The 16,834-nt window shown below is 43.1% G+C and overlaps 1 protein-coding gene across 1 annotated transcript in view; it reads right to left on the bottom strand.

Moving 5' to 3' along the window:
• Positions 1–530: 530 nt before the first annotated feature.
• The window catches only part of MTCL3 (MTCL family member 3), a 107,530-nt gene continuing 91,226 nt past the window's right edge, over positions 531–16,834 (bottom strand). The window contains exons 6-7 of the mRNA XM_063917353.1: positions 15,342–16,539; positions 531–3,379 (exon numbers count right to left, since the gene is read on the bottom strand). Coding sequence (XP_063773423.1) covers positions 3,245–3,379; positions 15,342–16,539 — 1,333 coding nt within the window. The 3' untranslated portion in view covers positions 531–3,244. The remainder of the gene's footprint in view (positions 3,380–15,341; positions 16,540–16,834) is intronic.

Here is a 16,834-nt window from a genome sequence, read left to right as displayed (position 1 = left end):
ACCTAAAATAAACTTTTATTCTAAGCAGCTCAGGAGAGCCACCTAGCCTGCACCCTTCTCGTTCGGGCACAAAAATCTAACTGAGGCTTGGAGGAGGGTCATAGGGGGAGGAGCCAGTGCACACCACCTGATCCTAAAGCTTTTATTCTTGTGCCCTGTCTCCTGCGGAGCCGCTATTCCCCATGGTCCTTACGGAGTCCCAGCATCCACTAGGACGTCAGAGAAATCTGAATTAGGTGTATTTGTTGGTCGAATTCTAATGAATCATATATAATAGAATCTGCACACTGAGCTTAAGTAGATTTTAGACTGCACATTGACTGGCGCCTCTTAAATATTTGGGGAAGGCGAGTCGCCACCTTGCCCCTCCCCCCATTCTGACACCTATGAGTGATCAAAAAGTCACTCATTAATTTGTTCACAGTAAGCAAAAGCTTGAATATGTTGTTGAATTATATAACCGTGTCCCAGATTAATTTTACACGTAACCAATAAGATTTGACAAGTGCTTGAAAAAAGGGACAAATTCATTTGTCTGCAGACACTGATGTTTTTATTGTTTCAGAGAACACTTTATACAGCCATATAAAACTCAATGCAGATCACAGAGAATTAAAGGCACCAAAGCTTGGGGACGTTACATTTCGACCACCCCTATTTTACATAAAAAGTAATAAATATATTAAATGGATAACATGGTATAGTAAGAACATCAAATACTCTGGATCAAAACTTAAGCAGGGAGACACTATGTGGTAAAACCTTGACCGGACAAATCAATCACCAACCTCTAATGAAAAGTGTAGGGACTCCTTCTTGTAAAAGAGCGCTGGCATAAAGTGCAGAAAGAATGACACTAAACTGAGAACTTATTGGCCATGGGAAATGCAAAGAGTACCAGGAAGAAGCTCCCGTATACTGGAGAGCATTTCTCCTCACTCTTAAGTAGTGACTGGAGAGCACAACATGGCTTCTTCCTTTTTCTAAATAGAAAATGTGCCACGCTTTCTGATTCACACTTACAAACTATGAAATTCTTCCACGCACATGAAATGCCACTCAGGCCTCTGTGCCTATTCAGCACCTCTACTAAATCAGCAGCGCATACAGCATCACATGGGTATGAGAGTATGACACCAAGACATGACGTTTGAATAAAAATTATGAATGTAACTTGAATTTGCCAATACATAATTGTTTTCTTCATATAATCTCATTTTATAATGGCTTTTGTCAGGAGTTTCTTTTCAACAATGACTTCAATAAAAATGAAATGGTTTAAAAAAGCTTTAATAAAAAGTAAATAAGACATAGTTTTCCGAAATTCCTGGTGCCAGACAAATTAATGCTGCATCTATCCAAGAAGACATCTATTACTCCAATAGAGTACCAGTAAGATACCGCTTTATTAAAAGCAGAAATACTATTTATGACTAGTAACTGGACATGATAAAAACATATTTGTAGGATATCTGGCACCAGAGCTATCATATTCCTTGAAGCTACTGATGCAATATCTGTGTATGTGAGCTGATGCCAAAATATAAGCTAAGTTTATACTTGTCCTAAAATATCAGTCAACGGTTTACCTGTTGGCTGAAAGATGCCGAGAAACATGCTAACAGAGTATTGATGGCCATAAGTGCTAGTGCTTCCCTCCATCTATCATGTACATTTACAAACACTGCCAGGGAATATTGACACCACACATTCTGCATTCATGACATCCTCAGATTTTCAATTTTACTAGAACTATGGATCCACATAATAGAAATAGAACTACTTAGACACTACAGTTTGGCAAATGACATGTAATGGTCCTATGAAATGAGATAAATATACTTTTGGAATGGCTCTGTACATAAAAAGCCATATTACTAACGAGTAAATTATCAGAAATAGCTGGGCTGGTAAGGAACAATGATTTATATTTGACACTAAATCCTTTGTATATTCACCAGCCTGCTATATAAATACCAGTCTACTAACGACCCTTCCCCTTATTTCATAAAGGATCCAGGCTGATAATACAATATTATCTGCTGAAAATTTAAATGTTTTTAGGGCCTAATGAGAAACTCCCTTATATCCAAAATGGAAGTGAATTAACTTCCAGGAAAGGGAGAAAAGCCCATATAGCAAGTACATGTATGTCAGCTGAGATACATGGCTTTTGCTAACCAGAACTAACATATATGTTTATGAAACAATTACATAAGTTATACAATAAAAATCATATTTGCAGGCTAATAGATAAAATTAGAAGTATATACGACGTATTGAATATTTTCTGCAGATAAAGACTGCAGAGATTAAATAATATGTGTACGTCCTGTAGTTTATATGTAAGCATTGCTCCAGCAATGTCTAAACACAGGACACTGCATACTTACATACATGCATTATGATCATGTTACATGCATATGACATTTACACCTGCTTTAATGCTGGAAATACATAACAAAATGGAACTGTACATATGTCTACCAAATATTATTAAATGAACGATAACCATAAAAATGCATACAAACTATATAATATAAAAAGTACAGAAATATGTTTCTGCCAGTCACAAAACACTGAAGTCTAGTTTAATAATGTTATCAACGTGGTCTTATGACGATTTGTATGGATTATCATGATTTTCATGAGCACAAGTGTTAAAGGAACACACACTGCATTAAACGCATTCATATCATATACCGTCATTTATTATAGATGAAATAAGTAAACCTTAAATATTATTTTAAACAGCCTGATAAATGAGAAATTGGGATTGTACGGAAAACCTCTGCATTAAATCAGACGGAAAGTATAGAAATTAGTACATAAATGTTTATATGACTTTCCTGTTGGTACTGATTCTTTGTTTTCTAGGTAGAAAATAATATTTCGTTTTCAGATGGTTTATGTTACTGTTCCTTTAACAAAGGTGCAGGGAATTAAATATTTAAAATGTGGTATACTGTACTATACAGCATTTTACCTGGGAAAAAGTATTTTTCTATGGTACAATTAGCTGCCTATAAGATGCTGTACAACACTCATATCTGTCTAGTCCGCTGATTGCATAATATCTATCATGAAGAGACATGTTGTACTGGTTATTTTAGGTCAAATACTGACTTAAGTCACTTATCTCTCCTATATTTAATATACCAGTCCGCTGTAACACTTTGGAAATCACAACATAATTATAAATGTGGACAGTCATCCAGGCTTGAAAAACATATTACAGCAGAGCTTAGTGTGTTGCTCTCCTAACAGCTGCAGACATCGAAGGAGATCTTGCTGATGCCCATCTAGAAGGCGGGCGTCTATTAGCAGGTCGTGCAGGACGCGAAAATCCTTTTCCATTTGATGATGTTGTCAATGATATCTAGGACAGAAAATAAAGTGCGTATTACTTGGGAGTGTTCAGTAAGATAAAGATGGAATGGTCAATAAGTGCTTAAGAAACATTTAATTTGACATAATGACAACTGCATAGTAATGGGGTATGCAACTGGGCATTGCAGCCTGGATTCCACCCCCCCCCCCCATTCTCCCTCTCCCCTCCCTCTTTCTCCTCCCTCTCACTCTCCAACCTCTCTCTCCCTCCCCTCTCTCTGCCTCTCCCTCTCTCACACTCTTCCTCTCTATTCTTTCTCCCCCTCTTTCTTTCTCCCCCTCTTTGCTCTCCCTCACTCTCTTCCTTTCTTCCTCTCCCCTCTCTCACCCCCCTCTCTTTCTCCCACATCTCTCCCCTTTCTCCCACCTTTCTCTTCCTTCCTTCCTTCTCCTTCTCTTCTCCCTCTCTTCCCCTTTGCCCTCTCTATCCCTCTCCATGTCTTCCTCTCAAAGTCTCTCTTTCTCCCTCTCCATTTCTCTCTCACACATACAGACATATACTGTGTAGCAGTGATCTTTTTCCACAGAGCTGACTCTTGCTTCCTCTCCACTTCCCTTCTCTTCTATCCCCTCACTAAATTCTTCTACTAGAATTGTCTTACCTTAACTCTCGTGTTAAACCCCCTTGTTTTTTGTCTGCCTGTTTCCCCCCACTAATACTTTCCCTTCATGTCCCAGTGAAGCCTTTCAATTCAATTTACCCCCTTACGTTCACATACCCTCTGGATCTCCCCGTCACTTACTGTCTCTCCCTTTCACCAACTTTCCGTCACCCTCTGGCTCTCCCCATCCCCCACTGACTCTCCCTTTTTCCCACTGTACAGTACCCTTTACCTCTTCCTGGGTATCCGGTTTATAGATGTACACTAAAAAGGTCTACATTCAATAGGTCAACCACTAATGGTAGACATGCATTAGGTCGACAGGGTCAAAAGGTTGATAGGGTCAAAAGGTCGACAGTCAAAAGATCTGCACGGCACACACATTGTGGTCGCATCCCCGACGGATGCGACTGCAATGCAATGTGATTGACAGCAGCGGGCGTTCGTGGGGAAGCAATGTAGAGTTAGGTGTGTGGGGCGAGCCTAATGGGGGTGGGCCGGGGCCATTTTCGGGGTAGCTATGTGACATTACTCGCAGCAACTCCCCCCCCCAAAAAAGGCGGCCAACCACCTGACAGCGCGTCTGGGATCAATCTTAGTTCTGATGCGCATGCACATTGGGAGGTGGCCTCCCACATGCTGGGCGACCTTGCCTTGTGCTGGGTGGACTCCAGCATGTAAGGAGATGAACGCAGATCTGGCTGCGCATGCAGCGATCTGCGTTCATCTCTGAATAAGGATCCATAATCCACTGAAGTTAAGGGTATGTCAGTGTGAGGTAAGATTCCCTTCAATCTAATTAGAGGGTATGGGCAGTAAGCCTCCTGATTACCAGTCTCCACAGTATTCAGCAAATGTATGCGCAGATGACCAGCTTGCAGCGTGCATGATAGTTTGAAGAGGTGTGATATAGGGCAGCTTTAGATGCAATGTAACCCAGAAAAGAGAGGTGCTTAAATTGAGAACTAGCAATTCCAGACGCTATAATGTCACAATGTATCCTGTAATGGTATTATTATCCTTTATTATTATCCTTTATTTCTATGGCGCCACAAGGGATCCACAGCGCCCAGTTACAGAGTACATAAACAAATAAGCAAAACAAGAAAAACCAGTGACTTACAGTTCAAGACAATATAGGACAAGCACAGGGTATATAAACATAGCTGGGTTTGTAAAGTCGATTTTGTTCTGACCAGAAAACGGTTTTTAAGATATTATTCAGATGGAGCTGCATCTTAAACAATGTACATTCCTTTTAAGATAAATCAAATTAATAGCAAGTTTACCCCAAACTGTATTGTCTTTAACCATTTGTCTATGGTAAGCTGTCTCTATTAAACTCTGGAAGCACAAGACCCTTGCAGAAAGGGCTTCATGCATTTACTTTGCACGTTAGGCTTTAGGCTAGCAAAGGATCTGCGAGTCTAATAACAAGAGCTTGCTTCTGACAGAAACTCTGGTCCAAAAATGTCTGCATGTGAAAGACTACAACAGTCCAGAGACATAGGTACTATTCTGATGAGCCTGCTGTAGTGAGCCATCGTGCTATTCTAGAATTTGTAAAATAGTTAAATGCTCGGCCCGCAATAAAGTAGCCCTGCTGATAGTTTTTGGAAGGAATTGAGAAAGTTTATCGAGGGAGCATACGGATCACCTTTCATTTTCTGCCTAGGCAGAATATATATATTATATCTAATGTATATCTATATATTATATAATATATATATATATTATATCTATAGCAGAGGACCTGCTGCAACTTTTGTGATTTTAATTGCCTTTTCTCAGAGTCTTATGAAATCAGCAGTTTATCAATTAAAACGCATTAAGAGCTATGTCAATGGGGGGCAGTTTTTAGTAGCCATGCAAACGCTATGACGCCTCCCAATGAGAGTGTATTTTAGCTTAGCAGAAGTGCGAATGAAAGGATCGCAGAACGGCTACAATTTTTTTTTCCGTGCAGTTTCTGAGTAGCTCTAAACCTTGCGATCACTGCAGACTGTTTAGTTCCTGTTTTGACGTTACAAACACGCCCTGCGTTCGCCCAGCCACGCCTGCGTTTTTCCTGGCACACCTGCGTTTTTACGAACACTCCCTGAAAACGGTCAGTTGACACCCAGAAACGCCCACTTCATGTCAATCACTCTGTGGCCAGCAGTGTGACTGAAAAGATTCGCTAGACCCTGTGTGAAACTACTTCGGCCATTATAATAGTACGTTACGCGTGCGCATTGCGCCGAAAACGCATGCACAGGAGTGCTGTTTTTGTGCCTCATCCCGGCACAGCGAATTAATGCAGCTAGCGATCAACTCGGAATGACCACCAATATCTGAGAGAAGAGAGATGGGCACATTGGGAAGGCCTATGAAACTTCTGAGCCCCATATAATACTCTATTATAAGTGTAGACCAGACTGCCTGCTTAGACATTTTATACACAACAGAATGCTCACGAAAAGCCCAGTGTGAGGTGTATAGGTTATTAGAAGGTGTCCTGGCAGACAGAGCCGCCCTTGCAATTCAGTAGTGTGGGATTTATCAGGAAGGAAAAGTGTAGTAGCGTCACTAGGGGGGCCACACTCCCTCCGAGGGGTGACACCAAAATGCAGACTCCTCCTCAATGACAGGAGCCAGGTGCTGCACTGTGACATTAGGGCCCTCATTCCGAGTTGATCGCTAGCTGCCGTTGTTCGCAGCGTAGCGATCAGGCCAAAAATCGGCACTTCTGCGCACGCGGGACGTACTTTCACAAAAGTCGATGCAGTTTCACACAAGGTCTAGCGACGCTTTTCAGTCGCACTGCTGGCCGCAGAGTGATTGACAGGAAGTGGGTGTTTCTGGGTGGTAGCACCGTTTTCGGGGAGTGTGTGTAAAAACGCAGGCGTGCCAGATAAAAATGCAGGAGTGGCTGGGGAAACGTAGGCGTGGCTGGCCGAACGCAGGGCATGTTCCCGACGTCAAAACAGGAACTAAACAGACTGAAGTGATCGCAATCTAGGAGTAAGTCTCCAGCTACTCAGAAACTGCACAATCTTTTTTGTAGCAGCGCTGCGATCCTTTCATTCGCACTTCTGCTAAGCTAAGATACACTCCCAGAGGGCGACTGCTTAGCGTTTGCACTGCTGCTAAAAGCAGCTAGCGAGCGATCAACTCGGAATGAGGGCCTAGGTGCAGCACTGGGCTCCTGTCACAGTACAGTAGCAAGAGGGGTCTTTGGGGGCAGCCTATCATCTCTGGGAATGAAAACGAGGGTCAGCTGTTAGGCGATGCCCCCTTCTGATGCCACACCTCTTTTTCTGCACAAACGGGGGGAAAGGGGCTTTTCCAGTGACACCCCTGGGAAAGTGTTAGTGAAGTTGGCCAGCAGTAATATTTGGCAGGGTGTCCTAAATCCGAAAATGTGACCAAAACACAGAAAATCCTGTTTTCTTAGTTTTGGCTGCATTTCCAGATGTAGCTCTTTGCAGCAAGGGCTGCTGGAAGGTGTAGTTTATTTAGAGTTTCTTGACTGTAGTGTGGTGCTGTGCCGGACCCCGGCGCCAATTACAGTGGCTGCCACTGCTGCATGCTGTGATCGTTACTGGGTATCCCTGCTGGTGATAAACTACATGGGGGTGGGGGGATATCTGCTGCCTCTAAAAGTGAGTCTACCTACTGGCCGCAGGTGGCATCGTTGGACGGCGCCCCTCCTCGGCTGGCATTTCTGGCCAGTGTCATCCTGGCACACGCCCCTGATTATATGAGTACCCTTTAGTCAGATTGTAGGTCTCCATTTGATGCCAGCAAGGGGTTGAGGTACTATGCCAGCTATGGGAGGTACTGTTCTGTCGGCTCCAGACAGGATATATTTGCCTGCTGCAGCCAATTCCAAGGAATGATAAAATAGATTTGTGTTAACAGGTGTCCCTGTGAGAAATCCATAATATCTGTATTTATTTATTTATTTATTTATTTATAGCAACATACTAACTAAACCATAATATGGAGATAAACCTGAACGATTAGATCAAAGCATTACCTCAGAATGTGAGGTAAATTGTACCCCTTTTCCACTAGCTCAAAAAACACGGGTAAATGCACGGGGGCGCGCATTTACCCGTGTTTTTGGCAAGTGGAAAAGGGTAAACCCGGATCAAGTGACCCGTGAATCCTACCCGGCTATTTACCTGGGTAGGACACGGGAATGATCCGGGTAGGGTGTAGTGTAAACGGGAGCCGTGTCGATGCGACACGGCTCCCGTTTACACTGTATGGATGGGCGGCGCTGGGAGATCATGTGATCTCCCTGCGCCGCCCCTGCCGTGTAGCTAGAAGCGTCACCAACCCGGCATATGCCGGGTTGTGACTGCTAATGGGAAAGGGACCGAGCACGGGTCGCAGCAGGGGGCAGCTCCCGTGTCAGGCTCCCGGCTGCGACCCGTGCTCGTAGGTGTAAAAGGGGTATTGGTCATCAGGTATTATGGCTGAATGATTTCTTATTCACTGTAAAAAATATGTTTCTCAGATGAGGGAATAGTGGACACTGATGTATCCTTTTCCAATGTTTTTTTATCTCCATTTTAACAATATATGAGGAAAAAAAAACTGTGTGTCAGCCAGAGTGACTGAAACTGTGTACTCCTTCCTTCAGTGCTGAAGAAAAATCTGCCTCATGAATGGTAGGGATGACCACTGACCACCGATGATTCCTAATCATCAATATTTTATGGCCAATGTAGAATGCTTTAGCCATTGATGGGAGAGAACCAGATGGTTTCCCTCCATCGATGGCACAGCATAAACGAATATATATTTTTTTTTTGCAAGGTGCCGGGACCCGGAGCATAGCCACACCCACGACATCCGTGAAGCCACGCCCCAGGCTGTGATTGGCCCACGGACCATTCTCTGAAATAACAGGGATGACCATCGAAATGAGTGAAACCATCGATGGTCTCCCATAGTTAGTGACCATCGATGGCCACTCAGTTTTGCCATCAATGGCAACCATCAATGGCGAACACAAAGATGGCCATACCTAGTGAGTAGTAGCCCCATCCCCAGCTGCTAGTGTGCGTGTGACCGGAGCACAACCTAGCCTGTTATGCAGGTGCAGCATCATTGTGCTGGGAGGTTAGTGTGGAAAAATGTTGCCTGTCAGCAGAGAATCTGGATGCTTGCTACCCATGCCCACCAGTTGTTGCAATGTCCCAAAAAACAAATATAATTTACCACAGTTTAATAATATAATTTGGTATGGTCTCCTTAACTCTCAAATAGCTCACAGAGCAGTACGATGGGAAAGACCTTAGCTGGAGAACCTCATCGGTCTGTGCCAGGAAGGAGTAATGCTGGGCATACACGTTACAATTATCTGGCCGATCTGCCCGATATCAGTATATTGTCTAGATAATTGCAGTGTGTATGTGGCCGACCAATCTGAAAATATCGATCGGTCTGCATGTTGGAACGTCCAGCATGTCCATCCGATGCCATGTCAGTGTCATGTCGGTTGCATCGGGCAGTGTATGCCCTACTGTGGCCGACTGACATGGGAAGGAACCGAGAAATGTCTCCTCACCGGAGGTGCGGAGCGCCAATATCACAGTCAATATACTGAGAGATCTCACAGTGTATGTCCCGGATATTGTCAGTGGCAGATAAAATGTCTGCCGGTCTGACAGGCATTTTATCTGCAACATGTGCTTGCCCAGCAAAAGTATACACAACAGGTAGAGGGCAGAGCAGAGCATCGGGCGGACTGAGATGACCTGGCATTTTTATTTTCATACATACAGAGGCATTACAGATGTTTTTAAGTTTCAGTTATGCATAAGACTAAATGGATTTGTTGCACATAAGAGAATTGGTTTAAAATATTGTGCAAGTGGGACACAAGTGTCTGTGAAGTGTGCTTGGCATAAACCAGACACATACTGTATGCAACTGTTGCTGAATGGTACGCATTTTCAGATAGTTATAGCTTTTAGGTCGGAAATCAATTACCCGCAGTAGTGACTTTAATGCCCAACGCTATTCAATTGCACTCCCTTTTTCACCCGATCGTCATGTCAACACCCATTAAAGTAGAGTTTTAGTGGTATAATCAATTGGCGTCGGATTCATTCCGACATGCATGTTTCGGAATGGATCCGACAAACCCCTATTCAAATCTCATCTCAAGTCGACTTTTTCAAGTCGAATTGAGATGAGGGACCCAGAGGAGGGGGGGGGGGGGGGGGGGTGCCGCGGGGAGATCAGCGGGGACAGCTGCGGGCAGACGGAGGGGAACAGCGCTACAGTAACGCTGCAGGAGGATGTCACACAGCCGCCCGACCTCACGGCAGTGTCCACCCGGCTCCAGCAAGCGTTACCGGGTGGACGCTGCCGTGAGCAGTGCGGCTGTGTGACATCCTGCTGCAGCGCTGTGCTGTAGCGCTGATCTTCCCTGGCTGCCCGCGGCTGTCCCCAGTCTCCCTGCTGCTCTCCCCCCTCTCCTCCTCTGGGTCCACATCTCAGTCCGACATCTTTTTATGTCGGACTGAGATGGTCGGGTTTTGGTCCCGTTTTCGACACAAGCACGTGGATCGGCAGCTATTCCGCCGATCCACGTGCTTTTCGACAAGTTGAATTCCTCAACTTGTCGAATATATTAAATATTCGGCAGCTTTCGACATCAATTGAATATACCCCCTAATGAGCGTTAACAAGGGTTAACGGTGTTAGCACACGGATTTGTGCGTTTACAGGGTCTTGGAACTCGTTAACCCACTAGTTATATGAGATTTTTTTTTTGACCATGCTGAGGCATGTGAAAAAAAATTCCCTAATAACTCCTGGCTTCAGGGTAGTCTCGGGGGGATCAAATAGCATGGGGCGATCTACGCGGCTAATTGAATTCCGGCCTCACTATTAATGCAACTGTATCTTGTTAAGTGAACAAAATTTGAACTTGATTAAGAAAGAAATTGTGGATAACTTAAGCATCAGTCCCATTGTGTCTTTTCTATTGCAAGGTGTATTAGGGTATAGTATAGATTTCTATCCACACTGAATTCTCCATAGGGTTTCACATAATGGTCAGGAGACAATTAAACATCAATTATAGTTATAAGTCCCAGTGTCTAATGCATTGACTTAAAAGGCTGTGTCATGTAAATGGTATTTCCAATGTGTGACTGCATATCCAATAAAGTCGCAGTGTATTATTCCAAATTACATTTGCTGATGGTCTGTATGATGGATCTATAATAATAATTAACTTTTTAGAGTCTTTCTCCCAATAGGACTGAAAGCATATCACATATTTATTAGAGGATAGGCAGCCATCTTGGGTGCACTCAGTTAGTAATCTATATCATTCACATCAGTCCTTGCTTCATTAGAATTTACAGTACAGTGTAAATTCCCTAGCAGACATACTAGGTACATTTTTGTCAAAAGCCAATTAACCACCAGAATGATTTTTTTTTTAATTGTTGGAAAAGAATGTAAACATAAGTAGAACAAACTGCACACAGATAAGCCACAGATACTGCCCTGGTAGAAATTGAAACTAAGGGGGTCATTCAGATCTGATCACTGCTGTGTGTTTTCGCGTATGCACTGCAATGCCACGCGCGTCAGACAGCAACAAAGGGCATTGCCAGTCAGCGACGGGATGGTGCAAAAAATCCGATCGCACGGGCGTTCGCAAGGTAATTGACAGGAGGAAGCCGGTCATGGGTAGTAACTGACCATTTATTGTGAGTGTCCGGAAAAAACGCAGGTGTGCCCAAGCGTTTTCAGGGAGTGTGTCTGACGTCAGCTCTGGCCCCCGATCTGCCTGTTCTCATCGCACTATAGGAGTAAGTCCTGGGCTGCACACAGACTGCACACAGTGGTAAAATCATTAGATGGTGATTGAGGTGCGAATGGATTTGCAGCTGTCCGCTGACTGAGGGATTTTTTGCAGCTCGGCGTACACATGCAATCGCACACATGCACGGGAGAATATACACTCCCCTTGGCCAGCGACTATCTGAACGCAGCACAACAAGTTTAGCAGCCCAGCGATCACATCTGAATCACCCCTAAGACCCAAATGCTATAAGACAGTAATGCTTACCACTGTGGCATACATCTATATCACTTTGTTTAAAAAAAAGTGATTTATTTCCTTCCAGTTTCAAGTATTTATTGTATATCCTCTTGCAATTCCTTTGGAGTCCCTTATAGTTTTAGATGTTTTACTCTTATTCCAAAAATGTGCTATCTCTGTGAACCTTTAAACACAAAAGGGCTAATTCAGGTTGAATCACGGCAAAAATTACCAAAAGATGCAGGCACATGCGCACACAAGTCCTGCGCATGTGCCTGCATTTTCTGCAGGGGGGGCACAGAAAATGCGATCCACTCAGCCTGTAATTTCTGCTTGTTGAAGGGGGGGAGGCGGTGGTTAGCATATGCTGGGCAGCCTTGCCCTTTGATGGGCAGCCCCCAGCATGCGAACGGAAGGTTAGCAAATTCTGCTAATTACATTTGTTAAATCCCAATGTTTTGTGAAGTAGTGCTGCTACTTTATAAGCAAACAAGATAATGGAAGCGCTGTCAGCTCTAATACATTTCCAGCAGTATATACTGCTGCACCTGTGTATAATGCCCACATGAACCCTTGGGCTTATAGATTGTATGTAAATCTGGCTCTAGTACAAGCCAGTGCCTCCTCAGTCATTTACCTCACCACACGTTCCTGTGATACAGGGGGATATTTATCATAGCTCGGAGAGAGATACAATTGTGAGAATAAAGTACTAGCCAATCAGCTTCTATATAGCTAAGGGCCTGAGTCAGACCTGATCACTGCTGTACGTTTTCGCAAAGCGTGCGATTATCTAAACTACTGTGCATGTGTGTGCACCGCAATGCGCATCGTGAAACAGCAACAGGATGGTACGAAAATTTTGATCGCACAGCCATTCGCAAACTGATTGACATGAAGAGGGCGTTTGTGGGCGGTAAGTGACCGTTTACTGGGTGTGTGTATTTGTGTTAAATCTTAACACATCTGCCGTGTGATATGACTATGTACAGTATTGTTTTATGAATATACAGTATGTTTTATGAATATCTACTATATAAAAGCAAAAATCCGTCCTTCTGTCTTTCTATACAAATCCACAGTTTACAAGAGAAGATTGTGAAATTCTACATACGAGCATATTAAAACACGGCCGAGGCAACTAAAACAATTAGAAATCCCTAGCACCCCTAGGGGGGACACAGCAGCACAGAGTATATCAGGAGACAGCATAACTCTGGAATTGCTGGAGCAATGTACTCAAAAATTGGTACACATATGCCTTACAATCTGGGAACAAATACTGTGGGGGGAAGACACCCCTAGCACCCCTAGGAGTGAAGCAGCAGCACTGAGTATTTCAGCAGACAGCTGGAATGCCTGCAGCAATTTACAACAAACTTGGTACACATATGAATTTCACTGTGGAAACAAACACTGTGGGGGTCAGACACCCCTAGGGGTGGGATAGCAGCACAGAGTATTCCAGGAGACAGCATAACTCCCGAATGCCTGGACCAATTTACAACAAACTTGCTACACATATGAATTACAAGCTGGGAACAAACACTGTGAGGGTAAAACACCCCTAGGGGTGAGGCAGCAGCACAGAGTTTTTCAGCAGACAGCATAACTCTGGAATGGCTGAAGCAATTTACATCAAACTTGCTACACATGTAACTTACACTCTGGGAACAAACACTGTGGGGGTAACACACCACTAGCACCCCTAGGGGTGGGCCAGCAGCACACACTATATCAGGACATGCATGATATGTCAGTGATGACAGGGCTGCATGTGACAGGGCCAGTGACATGATGTGATGAGGGGAATGCAGGTAGCACAAACCCACACACTGAGAATGATATAGTGGAAGTAACAGGGTCCCCCAGCAGCACAGAGTATATCAGGAGATACATAATGTGCTGCGCTATATAAGAAACTGTAAAAAAAATCTATAATTTCACAGGGGCACTGACATGATGTGAGGAGGGGAATGGAGGCAGCAGGAAGCCACAGACTGAGAATTGTATAGTGGGAAGAGCAGGGTCCCTTGGGGGACCAAATAGGGGTCCGGCCACTACACAAAGTGGGTCAGGGAAGCATGATATGCCTATATACTAGATCTCCAACCAACGTAAATTAACGAACTATCATTCTAATTTACCATCCTCATCCTGTAGCAAAGCACGGGTATTCAGCTATCTACAATGTTATTAATACTGTGTGTTTAATATTTACATTTATTTTTGTAAACAGACATTCTTAAAATCCGGGCAACGCCGGGTACTCCAGCTAGTATCCCAATAAATTATTAGCGCTGACAGTGCTTCTATTATCTTTTTTACTTTTGGCTTTTCTGATGTTTCAGTTTACCCATTTTTTTGCTGCAGAAGCAGCAGTCAGATCTGTGGTTATTAAGTATTGTTATTTAATATAGTATATTGGTTTACATTTTATGGTTAACCCCTGACTTTTGTTACTTTCAGTGCTACTACTTTGCCCATAATTATTTGTTTATCGCCATTTGGGCTGCCAATTTTTAATGCAACCAATAAAACTACACAGGTTTCATATGTGTAACACTGAAAATAACATTAGCTTCTAATTTAAAGATTACAAGATACTGTAAACTTACTATAAAATATTTAGGTTTTATGATAAAAGATAAAGGACCAAATTCAGCATGGATCGCTATTTAGAGAAATCGCAAATTGAGCAATTATCAAACGACACACACGTGATGGGTAATAGCGACAGAAATTGCGTACAGATCATAATCGCAGTGTAGCAGCTGTTTGACTCCCAGGAAGCCGGCTTTTCTGGGAGGAAACCAGCTGTTTTCTGGGTGTGTCAGAAAAAACGCAGGCTTGCTCAGGCGATTTTGGGGAGGGTGTCTGATGTCAGCGCAGACCACTTCCAGGCCATGTCAGTAGCAGATTAGTGGCAGCCTCAGACCTACTTACATTTGCTCAGACGGCAAAGATTCTTCGATGTTCCGTGAATTGCATATGCATCTGCGAGTGGATAGCGAACTGTGATGCAATTGCAATTTTGCAAGGGGCTTTTTTGCTTCCTGTCAGGGTGTCGTCTTTCTAATCGCAGACAACTGCAATTTCTCTGAATAGCGATCCATGCTGAATTGGGCCCAAAGATCAGTGTATTTTAATAAAAATAGATCTGAAGTTTAATGGTGGGAAATGATTTCTTCTACTACTGACATAAAACCTTAGGCCCAGTTTTTAAAGGAGGTTAAGTAACTGGATAAACAGAACAATAAACAAAGGCATTATAATTGTATTTTTACCTCAGGCAGCTTGAGGCTCATTGCTTCCTGCTTTGATTGCCAATGAATGTCACTCTGTAAAACGTTTGTTGCTTGTTCGAGATGAAGCATTTCTAAACACTGAGTCAAAGATTCAGAACTATTATCAGTCAGCAGGAAGTCTGACTGTGTCCATTTGCTTAGTGACTGCTTAGAATTACAAAAAGGAGCAGCAGCTTTGGTCTCATAGCTTTTCAAAAGCTTTTCAACAACCCCATAGTTGGACCTAGAGTCTGCTGACCGTGGCCGTCCTGACAGGTTGATTTGTTTCCAGTTATGTTCTTGTAGTCGGTTCTTGTAACTTTTTGCAGTTTGAGGTGCAGTTGTGTGATGTTGTTGAGATGTAGCTTTCACACTCTTGGAATTATGAAAACTGCCATTTGCACAAGTTGGCTCGATGATCTCATTTACACTTAGTGGTTTTTTAGTAGTATTCCCAGTAACTGGACGCTCACACAAGGAGAGACTTGAAGGTTTTTCATCTTCATCTATTACATCCAGTACCACGTCCATTGACGCCTCGTGAATAACTGCATTTCCTTTTCCAGTCTTAAATACAATTCTATTAAACTCATCAATCTTTGCTGACAATTTACCATTCTCTTTATTATTACTGTCTTTATACCCAGGGTCTGTAGTGGGATCTTCTAACATTATCACGTCAGGGTATAGGCTGTTAGAGTGTAAACACCCATGTTGTGATAGTGACATATTTTGCTTGTTCTTCTCAGGAGTTAGGCACTTCACATCCGTAAAGCTGTTGAATAAAGACTCTGTGATGTTTATGTCTTCAAGTCCTCCAATGTCACATAACCATTGCATGGTACAAAGCCCATCACTATTATCATTCAGTCCAAAGTCAGCAGCCTCTCCATTGCTAGAAACTTGGTTGTCTTTCATAGCTGAAGTTGTATTCATGTCTGGAAAACTAGAGTTTGGTAAATGCCATGAGAAACTGAAAGAAGGAAATGTGGGATCCTGAGCTTGTGAAGATAGGGCATCTTTTTCAGAATGCAGAGATTTTGCAGTAGAGAACAAGGCAGCTTGTATAGTTTTACTGCTACTCACACTGTCCTTCTGTTTGGTTGTAGACATTTTAGAACAAGATGTACGATTCCTCTCAGTTTTTAGATAAAAATGTTTCTTGTATTCACTGGTGGAACCTTTACTGGACACAATTCTGTAAAACAAAGAGGAATACTAATATAATGAGTATACAGTAGTGTAACATCAAGAGATAACAGTCCACTCATACAAACTGAAATAAAATAAAAAACAAGATGCATCTCTCCTTCAATTCACATTTACAGCCACTCTTATCCCCATGTACCAATTTGGTGTTGGGGGAGATGTACTAAGCCTTGAAAAGTGATTCATTGCACGGTGATAAAGAACCACCCAATCAGCTCCTACCTGTTATTTTTCAAACCCAGCCTGTAACATGGCAGGCCCTAAAAGCGCATGTGTATGCACCG

This window comes from Pseudophryne corroboree, chromosome 4 (assembly GCF_028390025.1).
Source record: "Pseudophryne corroboree isolate aPseCor3 chromosome 4, aPseCor3.hap2, whole genome shotgun sequence".
NCBI classification, from domain to species: domain Eukaryota; kingdom Metazoa; phylum Chordata; class Amphibia; order Anura; family Myobatrachidae; genus Pseudophryne; species Pseudophryne corroboree.
Note: the sequence above shows the minus strand (reverse complement) of the source record. Positions and strands in the feature narration are given on the sequence as shown.